The following is a 12,921-nucleotide window of genomic DNA, read 5'->3' as shown; positions in this document are numbered from 1 at the left end:
TCCTAATACAACAAGCAAAAGGAGCTTTTGTGTTTTACCTTTAACCATAAAACCCCAGAAACACGCAGTCTCCTATAGTTCCTGAATTTGATGTTCTACACATTTTCTTACTCCCCATTTCACTTACTAGTATATGTGATTTTATTCCACCAAAATTTTTTTTGAGCCTGCTAATATATATTAGGAGCATGTGGAGACTGACCATAAATTCTTTTTGAAAAACATCCTACAATCACATACCACAGCCTTGTTCTCTATAAAGTGAAATTACACACTACTGTTATTTGCCCATGTACTTAAACTTCAGTACTACATCAAGTTAAAGATGTCTGGCACTTTGAGCATGGTCTATTTCCTTAACTTCTAATAATGATTAAAATTAACAAATGCCGGTTTTATAAAAAATATTTCCAAGGTACTTTTATAAATCTTGCACTCACTAAAATCTGGAAAGAGAACATATTCCACACCTAAAGCTGTTATTTAGATATAGTTTAACTGGTATCAATTATCACCAGAACACATTTCCTCATATTTGATATAGGTAACTCAATAAATACATGTTATGAAATTTCAAATTTACATAGTTCATTGGAATAGAGCAAAAACTGGCAAAGTAACCCACATTTTTTGTCATTATTTTTAAATTATCAGTTGAAATTAACAAAAATTATAAAATTGACAAAACTTCATACCAAATCCTCAGCATTTTGCTCATCACTTTCAGACATGTTAGAAAGTTCTGAGATATTTGTACAGTCTTGATTCCTAGAAGAACAAATTGCCACATTAATGGTATATCGTATGCAGATATACTTACAGTTGCAAAGGACTCAAACCACACATTAACACACAAAAAAGTATACAACCCATGCATGCATATTTCAAACAGAGAAACACCAAGTTTTGACCCAGACCTCCTCTGTGTTAAAACTGGCCATCTTGGCCCACCCATATGGGAGACCTGGATAGAGTTCCACAATCCCGGCTTTGGCACAGACTGTAACAGCTATTGTGGCAATTTGGGGAGTGAATCAAATGACTGAAGATATTTTATCTCTCTGCCTTTTAAATAAATGATAAATCCTTTGAAACAGAAACTGGCAATCTTAAATCCTAAATCAAAATCTTGAATACTTTTTTACAGTTAAGTATGTACAGAAATCAGCTGGCAATCCAGAAATAACTTACGTATTACCTCAACTGAATATATGGATAAATTTTACCAAGTATCATCACTATCAATATTTATAAGCTAAGTATCAGGAAAATGATTAATTCAAGATAACAGAAATAAGAAAAAGTTAAGTAGAAACTTCACTATACATATAGAAGCAGAAATTCCTCAAGTAGGAATTATCTACATATGAAGGAGATAAAAGTAGGCATGTGATTTTCTGAAGCAGAAAAGGTGAATTTGGAGGTAATTTAGTAATTTAATCCTAGGAAAAAAATCAATCCAAAAAAGTTGACAGTAATCAGTTTCCTCCAGTTTTTAGACAAGCTGAATATGACAGTACTGTTTCATAAATAATTTTCTCCAGTAAGATTCTTTCAAAGAATTTTTATGGCTATATAAAAAGGGCATTTAAGGACATATAGCAAAACTCATTAATTTTAAAGGACACTCGGGGCCGGCGCTGTGGCTCAGCGGGTTAAAGCCCTGGCCTGAAGCACGAGCATCCCATATGGGCACCAGTTCTAGCCCTGGCTGCTCTTCTTCCAATCCAGATCTCTGCTGTGGCTTGGGATAGCAGTAGCACCCATGTGGGAAACCCAGAAGAAGCTCCTGGCTCCTAGCTTTGGATCAGTGCAGCAGCTCCGGCCGTTGTGGCCACTTGGGGAGTGAACGGGGATGGAAGACCTCTCTCTCTCTCTACCTCTCTCTATAACTCTTTCAAATAAATAAAAATAAATCTTTAAAAAAAAAATTTAAAGGACACTGAATCTGAGTCATTCACCTAATGTTTGAAAAAATGCTTGCTAGGACAAATTAGGTTAATACTTGGATTTCAATTTCAAGATCACTTTTCACTCTATTCCAAATTGATTTCTCACTGCAAGAAAATATATGAAATATTCATATACATGTATAATACTTTCATGGGCTATAATTCAAACTAGATTAAAGCACAATCTAATCATGAAAAATAAACCAACATGAAATATATTCTACAAGCAACCAAACAACATTCCTAAAAATGATGGAGTCTGTGAATTGAGTTCCCAATTCTAGCCCTAGCCCAGCCCCAGCCATCACAGGCATTCAGTAAATTAGCACCCTATGTCTCCCTTGCTTCTCAAATAAATGCATATTTTTTGGTTGTGGGTCATGAAAAAAGTGAAGACCAAGGAACAGACTGAAAAAGACTAAGGAAACAAAACAATAAATGCAATGGGGATTCTGGATTAGATGCTGAAACACAGAAGACCCTGTTGTAAACACCAGTGAAATCCAAATAAATTCTTTGCTCCAGTCAACAGTTTTATGCAAAGACTGAAGTTTTTAACTTTTTTTTTTGACAGGCAGAATTAGACAGAAAGAGAGAGAGAGAAAGGTCTTCCTCCCATTGGTTCACCCCCCAAGTGGCTACTACGACGAGCACGCTGCACTGATCCGAAGGCAGGAGCCAGGAGCTTCTCCTGGTCTCCCATGCAGGTGCAGGGCCCAAGCACTTGGGCCATTCTCCACTGCACTCCTGGGCCACAGCAGAGAGCTGGACTGGAAGAGGAGCAACCGGGATAGAATCCGGTGCCCCGACCGGGACTAGAACCCGGGATGCCGGCACCACCACAGGCGGAGGATTAGCCTAGTGAGCCACTCGGCTGGCTAAGTTTTTAACATTTTTAAGTATTTACATCATGTTGATCTAGGGGGACACTATATAAAGCGTATATGGCAACTCTTTGTAGTATGAAATTACTTTAAAAAGCACAAAAAATGAATTCATCATCTTCCATTCCTTTCCTGAAATTATAGTCATAATAAATATGTAAAGAAATGTCACCTAATGTAAAACATTAAACAGGTTAAATTCAGTGTAAAAACAACTAGATGTTTATAAGAGCGCACACAGTCACTTTTATACAACATCTGTGAGCTTACTTACTTGATAAACTTTAAAAGTTGATCAGTTATCTTCTTAGCTGATCTTGCGATTACACTCTCAGGTTCATTAAATGTTCTGGCATTATGTTCTATGTATCTGACTTCCCAAATTAATGCTGACAGTCTCCTTCAAAATAAAGTAGGTAATTCAGGGATTAGAAAATGAAGACAGAAACCAAGTTTACAAAAGCAGCACATTACTGAAACCAGCATGACATAATAAAAGCAAATCCTAAGTGCGAAGTTGTAATAAATAATCCAATGCTATAGACTTGATCACAGTCATTAGCAATCACACTGCACATGGAACTGCAGGAAATAATTTAAGGACCAAAGTCCTAACAGATCATTTAATCACATACAGAAGACCAAGAAAGTAATCCTCTTTCATACTACCTATACTCAGTGAAGAAAATGTGTTAAAAGCCACAAACCCTAGAAGAGTCAATCTCACCGTAAACTAAAAGGTGCTTTCTCATTCCAACATGGTATCCCGATTACAGCAGTAAGATACTGTGGACACAAGAAGCCTTCCTGGGGCCAGCACTGCGGCACAGCTAGTTAAGCTGCTGACACCAACATCCCGTATCAGAGCAGTGGGTAGGAGTCCCAATCACCTACTTCTGACCCAACTTCCTTCTTAAAGTGCCTAGGAAGGTAGTGAAAGATGGACCAAGTGATTTAATTAGGTCCCTGCTACCTATGTGGGAGATCAAGATGGAGTTCTTAGCTCCTGACTTCAGCCTAACCCAGATCTGTTACAACCATTTGGAGTGTGAACCTGCGGATGAAAGATCTCTCTCACCCTCTCTCATGCCTTTCCCTGTCACTCTTTCAAATAAACAAATCTTAAAAACAAAACAAAAAAAAAAAAAACTTTCTTGTAAAGGTAATTTCTCAAAGTAGCTGAATTACAAAAATGTATCAATTATAAGCACCATTAAGAATAGGAAATTTTATATTGCTAGCATTCTAAAAGCTGAAGATAATAATGCCTTTGGGGTATCAATCCTTCATCAAACTCCAATTAACTAATTAATTTTTAATTAAACAGCTAAATACAAGTTTTAACACAGAAATTATCAAGGGCCAGTGTTGTGGCACAGCGGGTAAAGTCGCCATGTATGACACCAGCATCCCATAATGGCACCAGCTACAGTCCCAGCAGCTCTACTTCAGCTCTAGCTCCCTGCTGATGGGCCTGAGAAAGCAACAACAGATGGCCCAAGTGACTGGAACCCTTCCACACACTTGGGAGAGCTGGAAGAAGCTCCTGGCTTCAGTCTAGCCCAGCTCTGGCTGTTGTGGCCATCTGGGCTGTGAACCAGTGGATGGAAGATCTTTGTCTCTCCCTCTCTTTCCCTCCCTCCCTCCCTTTCTCTTTCAAGTAAATAAAATAAATCTTTAAGCAATTTTTTAAACAATCTGTTTACTAAAGATTGAGAATTGAAATACAGCACTTAATGTTATTCCTGGCAATAATCCCTCCGACCCATCGGCAGCTACACAATGTCGTAATGAATAAAGAGACGAAACCAAGTGCTCATCAGTCCTCTGCTCCACTAACATCACCCGCAACGACCACCATCTCTGTCTGCCTACATGGAAGGCCCAACAGCTCTGTAACTATTTTAAAAGAAAATTCCTACTAACCTGTAAAACCGATTAGCAAGCCTCATTCGAATTGTGTAAAGATCAGTTGGATAAGCTACCACAGTACAGTATTTCGGGTATGTGCACAGATCAACAGGGCCTGCAAAAGCTGCGGCTATATCTGTTAGGGAGCACAGAAAAGTTTATCAACAAATTCATTACATCTCTACAAATCACTGATAAGTCAGAACTACGTTTAAAAAATACAGGCTAAATCAAAATTTAACAAGCAAGAATTAAGGAACACAGTTTCAATTGTGCTATTTAAAGTGAATTTTAAATCTGAAAACGAAACTTCTCACCCTAAAAACACTTACCAAGATTCAAAAGTTGATCTATACCACTGATAATTCGGTCACATTCTTCATCTCTTGATTTCTGACCCCATTCACCATCTTGTGGTTTATAGAGCAATTTCTCTAGTTCATCTGATGTAACTGAAATACTGGCTCCTAACTCTTCAGGTGGATCAACTATGAATCCCATTTGAAAAGAACAGAAAAAGGAGGGGAGGGGAAATCAATCCAAAAAACATATATGTTGTATTGAGACTCAACTTTCAAAGCTCAAAAATGAATCTCCACAGTTAAAAACACAACAGTTCAAATGCGCAATTCTTTCAAAGTTATAGATCTACGAATTGCTTAAATTCAGGTATAATCATAATTTACCTACTCTAATAAAATTAGCATCATCATAGGATAGTCTATTTCTTCAAAAAGAAAACCTTAACCCAGAAGCATTTGAAAACAAACCGAACGGCTGCATTAGTTTTAAAATCTACATATGACCAAAATTAATTTCTGTAAAGTTCAGACAAAATAGGTAAAATAATCCCAACATTTGACAAGCAGCTAATTTTCTCAATTTTAAAAAAGCATAAACAAAAGCAAGTTTGTTTTTTTTTTTTTTTAACTTATTTGACAGGCTGAGTTAGACAGTGAGAGAGAAAGACAGAGAGAAAGGTCTTCCTTCTGTTGGTTCACCCCCCAAATGGCCGCTACGACCGGTGTGCTGCGCCGATCCGAAGCCAGGACCCAGGTGCTTCTCCTGGCCTCCCAAGCACCTGGGCCATCCTCCACTGCCCTCCCGGGCCACAGCAGAGAGCTGGACTGGAAGAGGAGCAACCGGGACTAGAACCCAGCGCCCATTTGGGATTCTGGCACCACAGGCAGAGGATTAGACAAGTCAGCCATGGCACCGGCCCCAAGAAAGTTTTATTTTTAAAGAGGTCTCTGTCTTAAATATTTACTTATTTATTTGAGAGAGAAGAGAACACACGCTCCTATTTCCTGGTTCACTCCTCACACGCCCCCAACAGCAGGGTTAAGTTGGGAGTGGTGCCTGGGCCAAAGCTGAAAGCCAGGAACTCATTCCAGGTCTTCCCTGCGTATGGCAGTAACCCAGTTATTTGAGCCATCACTTCTGCTTCCCAGGATCTATCTGCATTAGCACAAAGCTGGGGTCAGGAACCAAAGCCAGGTATCAAACCATGGCACTTCAATATTGGATGCAGGCATCTTTAATGTCGTCTTAACTGCCAGGCCAAACGCCTATCCCCAAGTTTTTATAAGTCCAAAGAGAAAAGAAAATCCAAGTTAGCTCAAAGTATTTTATCTAATTATGAGTTCTAACACAGAACAAAATGTTAACTCAAAGTACTTTTGCAAGGAGGAGCTAGAACATTGAAAACATCATTATGGCAGCTTATACACTAAATGGTAAAGGGAGTGCCTACGGGTGCCTTCCCAAAAGCAACTTACCAGTGAAGACTCCACATAGTTTCAGCTGCTTAATTACATTACAAATGCTCATGAAGTTCAAAGGTTTGGATTTACTACAATTCTCATCCAGCCTTGTTTCTAGCTGAGGAATGGATTTTTTTTAACGTAAACAGTAAATGATTCCTAACAGCTTATAATTCATATTGTTATAAAGAAAATGATTTTCAAATTTATTTTCTGCCTGGACATAAAAGAAATAGGAAAGAAGACAGTCTATCATCCTAAGGTGGAGGTATTTTATGGGGCAAGCATTTGATTCAGTGGTTAGGAAGCCTACATCCTGTATCAGAGTACCTAAGTTCAAGTCCAGGCTCTGCTTCCCAACTCAGCTTCCTATTAATGTGTACCCTGGGAGGCAGCAGGTGATGGCCCAAGGAGTTAGGTCTCTGCCATCCATGGATGGCGTTTCAGGACCCAGCCCAGACTATCACTACTGTATTCCCTGGGGGAAAGGGGACAAAAAGTAAAAGCTCAAGTAGTTGGGCCCATGCCCCCTACTCCAGAGAACTGACTGTTGTAGATATTTAGGCAGTGAACCAGTGGGTGGAAGATCTTTATGTCTCCACCTTTCAAATGAAAAATAAATTTGGAAAATAAAGTGCAGTTATAAAAAATTTGAAAAAAATCCTTATTTCTAAAACAAAGCTAGACATATATACGGAGATAGAATACAAAAAACAAAACATTAAAAAAAAAAACCAGCTCAGTCCCTGGGACGGACATGGCAGAATCTCACAGAGTAAACACTTCATATATCTTAAAATAAAGACTGCAGAAAGACAAGAGTTCTATAGATGAATAAACACTAGTGATGAAGAACTAGAGGCAAGAAACATGAACTGCCCTTTCAGAAAGTTTACCAGAGGAGATAACAAAATGTTCAATAAAACTGAATAAAAGATACGAGAGAAATTCTAACATAAAGAGAAAAAGGAGGTGATGAGCTACGTGTAAGCAACAAGCCCTGCAGAAGGTAACAGAGTGGGCCAGCAAGCACTGGAGGACAAGCTGGCTGCCCACAGACCAGTCGTCTACTTCTCACAGGAAACAGACAAGCCACAGCAGGACAGGTGGGTAAATCAGAGAAGACAGATCCCAGTCAAGTCGGGTCTGTATCTTCAACAAAGAATAAGGCTAACAGAATAAGGACGAGGAAAAGGAAGTGGAGACTACATGAGGGAGGTAAGACTTCAGGCCACATGAACAGTGATAGTAAGCTACTAAGACGGAGGCAGAATCCACCCAGAATCTGAGGTTAGGCGTCAGAGTGCTGCTGTCTTGCTCTGGTAAAGCGCATCACTGCTCTGGTAAGCTGAACACACAGATGCTCCAGGTGCACAGGCTAGATGAAAGGCTGAGAATATAAACCTGACACATTTTCATTAGTTAACAAATATATACCATTATCAGGAATTGGCTCCATATCCCACGGGCTAAGTTTTTCAATTTCAGTATTGTCCCACCTATTCAAAAAAACAAAAACAAAATTCTAATTAGCCTTTCATGAAAACAAACTCAGAATACTAGCTAGGAATTTATCATAAAAATAAAAGGATTAAAAAACATGAAAACCACCTCAATGCAGCAAATAAATTTTAAATACTAGCACTAAATGCTTTCTGAAATGTTAATATGCATATCAAGACTCGGAACAAAACCAGGAATCGTGTGTGGACTGTAACCAAGTAAGTAAATAGCTAACTCGAAGTACGAAGACTTGGAATGCCATGCTTCACAAAGTGGATTTATACCACAGCCAATGGAAAAGCATGAAAATTTACTGCCTACTCCTAACTATGACTCCAACAGTACTGGGTAAAGTAAACATTGGAGGCCTACAAAAACAGTCTCGGATAAGCAAGCAGAACCTGAACCAGAGGAACTACAGACTGAGAATCCCTAACTGAAAATCTGAAATCCAAAAACAGAAACTTTCTGAGCACTGACATGACACAGCAGAAAATTGCCCATCTGACCTCATGTGACAAATCACAGCTAAAAGTCCGGTACAGGGCGGGTGAGTATTTAAGCCAAGTTTTTTAAATGCTCATATTCTCCATCAGAATACCTAGAGTCAACACTCAGCTATCGCTCCTGACTCCAGCTTTTTTTTTTTTCAGAGCTTGATCCCAATTCTTTTTTTTTTTTTTTTTTAAGATTTATTTATTATTTATTTCAAAGGCAGAGTTACAGAAAGGCAGAGTCAGAGAGAGAGATCTTCCATCCACTGGTTTACTTCCCAAATGGTCGCAATGGCCAGAGCTGGGCCGATCCAAAGCCAGGAGCCAGGAGCTTCCTCTGGGTCTCCCACACAGGTGCAGGAGCCCAAGGACTTGGGCCATCTCCTATTGTTTTCCCAGGCCCATAGCAGAGAGCTAAATCAGAAGTGGAGCAGCCGGGACACAAACCAGGGCACATATGGGATGCCAGCATTGCAGGCAGTGGCTTTACTGGCTATGCTACAGCACCAGTCCCTCCAGCTTCTTGATAATACAGAAACCCTGTCGGGTCGGGATTAAGTTCCACTATTCCAGCTTTGGTGTGGCCCAGCCCCTGTCATTGTTAGCATTTGGGAGAGTGAACCAATGGATACCAACACTATGGGTTCTGTCTATGTATCTGCCTCTTGAGTTTTTCAAAATCCCACTAAAAATATCGAATAAAATCCCTTTAGTTTGGGGCCAGAGCTGTGGCATAGCAGGTAAAGCCACAGCCTGCTAGCATCCCATATGGGCACCGGTTCAAGACCCCACTGCTTCACTTCCAATCCAGCTCTCTGCTATGGCCTGAAAAAGCAGTGGAAGATGGCCCAAGTCCTTGGGCCCCTGTACCCATGTAGGAGATCCAGAGGAAACTCCTGGCTTCAGATCTGCGCAGTTCCAGCCATTGTAGCCATCTGGGGAGTGAACGATCCAATTAAAGACCTCTCTCTCTCTGCCCTTGCCTCTAACTCTGCCTAATAAGTAAAATAAATCTTTAAAAAAAAAAAAAAAAAAAAAAAAAAAAACCTTAAAAAAATCCCTTCAGCTTAATATTGTATAAAATTACCTTCAGTTTAATTGTGTAAGGTTTATGTGAAATACAAATGAATTTTGTGTTTAGACCTGAGAAGCATCCCCAAAACATCTCCTTATATATATATGAAAATTCTTCCCTTCCCCCCATAACCCCCCAAAAAAATAAAATTTAAAACACATTTCTGATTCCAAGCAATTCAGAAAAAGGATACTCAATCTATACTGGTGAATAGAAAACAGGTTCATAGCTGAGATATTTCATAGGTTAGACTGACATGACTCATAGACAAAAGTGTAAATATTTAAACCGAAATACATCAGTATTTCACCACAACTGAGCTACTTAAAGATGATGAGTTTTTATCTGTTACCAACCTAACAATGTAACACTGGAAATGACTATCAGGATACTGTGGTTGATATGGCTCTTGACTTAACACCGTTCCAAACCACCAAGCATCATCAATGATAGAACGGAATCTGTCACCTGTAAGAGAAGATCAAGTATGAGGTTTCCACTATTTGCTACCATTCAATATTTTTTATCTACAGAATACCATATGATAAAACAGAAATCAAAATATATTTGTATTTTAAAATGAGTCATCATTCTACATATCCCAAAATCCTTTGATGATAAAAATAGATGTAGAAAAGATAAAATGCTGCACTCAGCAGCTTACTAACAGCAAAAAGCCATGCACTGTAATGGAACAAAATGGTTTTTGACTAGGTTTCATTAAGTGGATTCATAACCCTACTCCAAAATAAATCATATGACATTTCACAACATGAAGAACCAAGTTTCTAAAAAATTCAAAAATGTCTTAAACAACTTATCCTATCAATACATCTGCATAATATATAAAACACTTATAAAAAATACATAGCAGGGGCTGGCGCTGTGGCGCAGTGGGTAAAGCCACCACCTGCAGTGCCGGCATCCCTTATGGGCGCTGGTTCGAGATCTGCTGTTCCACTTCCAATCCAGCTATGGTCTGGGAAAGTAGTAGAAGATGGCCCAAGCCCTTGGGCCCCTGCACCCACGTGGGAGGCCTAGAAGAAGCTCCTGGCTTTGGATAAGCACAGCTCTGGCCATTGCAGCCATCTGAGGAGTGAACCAGCAGATGAAAGACACCTCTCTCTCTTTCTCTCTCCCTTTCTCTCTCTCTGCCTCTCTGTAAGTCTGCCTTTCAAATAATATAAGTAAATCTTTAAAAAAAATACATAACCGTTCCCAAAAAAAGAAAATGCAGTTAACAAAGTTATGATTAAAGTTGTTCTATGTAAATACTCTTACCTCCATAAAAGTTTCCCAATTCTTAAGATCATAGTCTCAATGTACCCACAAAACATTTGTTTTATTATTTAATATAATTAAATATCATATATGCTAATGTCTCAGCATAATATAAAATCATGCAAGTAGATATTACAAGTGATTTAAGACCAACAGAAAACTGAGTGGTTTTACGGATTTCTAAACGTGTTCTAAAGCTATATACAATACTTTGAGTAAAGTGCATTTGATCCCTACGTCACATATATTACAAAAAGAAGCACAGGGACCAGTGGTGTAGCACAGAAGATTAAGCTGCTGCCTACAACACGGGCATCCCACGTGAGTGCAAGTTCAAGTCTTAGCTGCTCCACTTCCCATCCAATATCCTGCCAGTGCACCTGGGAAAGCAGCAGAGTATGGCACAGGTCCTCAGACTCTTGCACTCATTTGGAAGACCTGGATGGAGTTCCAGGATCCTGGCATCGGCCTGGCCCAACCCTAGCTGTTGTAGCTATTTGAAGGAATGAACCTTTTCTCTATTTCTTTCAAATAAACAAATCTTTAAAAAAAAAAAAGACTGCTATAATACCTATATATTTTTTCTTTCCCTTTCATCTTACAACTTCAAAACAAAACCAATTAAAACGAAAAAGCCACCTATTCAACAATATTCTTTTAGTACTGACAGTTCTTAAGCAGTTTCACAGAAATATAAATCAAAAGCTACATTTTATTTCCAAGACAGATCCCTTATACACACATACACATACATATACACACACACTCACACACACACAGTTGAAAGGCTGAGTAACAGGGAAAGAGGGAGGAATGGACAAAAAAAAAGGGAGCGAGGGGCATGGAGGAAGGCAGAGAGAGGGAGAGGGAGAGAGAGAGAAATGAGCGTTGAGAATATCTATCAATATATCCATTGGTTCATTCCCCCAAATGGCTGTGACAGCCAGAGCTGGACTAGGTCAAAACCAGGAGCATGATCTTCCACCCAGGTCTCCCACATGGGTGTCAGGGACCCAAATACTAGGGCCATCATATGCTGCCTTCCCTGGTTCATTAGCTGCAGGCTGGAAGGGAAGCAGAGCAGCAAGAACCCACACCAGCATCAATACTGGAAGCAGGTGTCACAAACAGTGGCCTCACTGGCTGCATACATTATGTAAAGGTCTTCCTTTTGCCGTTGGTTCACCCTCCAATGGCCACCGCAGCCGGCGTGCTGCGGCCGGCGCACCGCGCTGATCCGAAGCCAGGAACCAGGTGCTTCTCCTGGTCTCCCATGCGGGTGCAGGGCCCAAGGACCTGGGCCATCCTCCACTGCACTCCCGGGCCACAGCAGAGAGCTGGCCTGGAAGAGGGGCAACTGGGACAGAATCCGGTGCCCCGACCGGGACTAGAACCCGGTATGCTGGCGCTGCAAGGCAAAAGATTAGCCTATTGAGCCGTGGTGCCAGCCCCACCCCAACTTATTTCTTAAAAGAATTCTTCTCAAGTCATCCCATTACGATATCAAGGTTAAATGTTTTGGTATATTGGGACTTTTTAAGTGTGAAATTTATCAATCTTCTGATTATTTTAAAACCTAGGATAATTGCAAAAATTGAAGATAATTATATGGGGATGTATGAAAGGAAATAATAAATCTTTTCTAGCCTCAACAACAGAAAACCTAATAGAAGAAAACTGACAGACTGAAAGCCTACACAGTCTCTGGGCCAGCTCTATGGCACAGCTGGTGACGCTCCACCTGTGATGACAGCACCGGTTCGAGTCCCAGCTGCTTCACTTCTGATCCAGCTTGCAGCAAATGCACTGGGAAAGCAGCAGTGGACAGCAGAGAACAGTGACTCGATTACTTGGTACCCCTGCCACTCCGGGGAGGAGCCCAGAGGGAGTCCAAGGCTCCTGGCTTTGGCCTGGCCCAGTCCTGGCTGTTGTGACCATTTGGAAAGTGAACCAGCCAATGGAAGATACTTCTCTCTCTCTCTCTCTCTCTCTCTGTTACTCTGCCTTTCATATAAACAAATCTTTAGAAGAAAAAAGAATCAGTGAATATCACATCCT

General features: G+C 40.1%; 1 protein-coding gene across 1 annotated transcript in view; it reads right to left on the bottom strand.

Moving 5' to 3' along the window:
• BRWD1 (bromodomain and WD repeat domain containing 1) overlaps window positions 1–12,921 on the bottom strand; it is a 125,822-nt gene that overhangs the window by 28,815 nt on the left and 84,086 nt on the right. The window contains exons 28-33 of the mRNA XM_051833556.2: window positions 9,939–10,050; window positions 7,948–8,009; window positions 5,080–5,235; window positions 4,763–4,883; window positions 3,111–3,236; window positions 696–768 (exon numbers count right to left, since the gene is read on the bottom strand). Of these exons, the coding sequence (XP_051689516.2) occupies window positions 696–768; window positions 3,111–3,236; window positions 4,763–4,883; window positions 5,080–5,235; window positions 7,948–8,009; window positions 9,939–10,050 (650 nt within the window). The remainder of the gene's footprint in view (window positions 1–695; window positions 769–3,110; window positions 3,237–4,762; window positions 4,884–5,079; window positions 5,236–7,947; window positions 8,010–9,938; window positions 10,051–12,921) is intronic.

The sequence above is a fragment of the Oryctolagus cuniculus genome, chromosome 4 (assembly GCF_964237555.1).
Source record: "Oryctolagus cuniculus chromosome 4, mOryCun1.1, whole genome shotgun sequence".
Classification (NCBI taxonomy): Eukaryota; Metazoa; Chordata; class Mammalia; order Lagomorpha; family Leporidae; genus Oryctolagus; species Oryctolagus cuniculus.
Note: the sequence above shows the minus strand (reverse complement) of the source record. Positions and strands in the feature narration are given on the sequence as shown.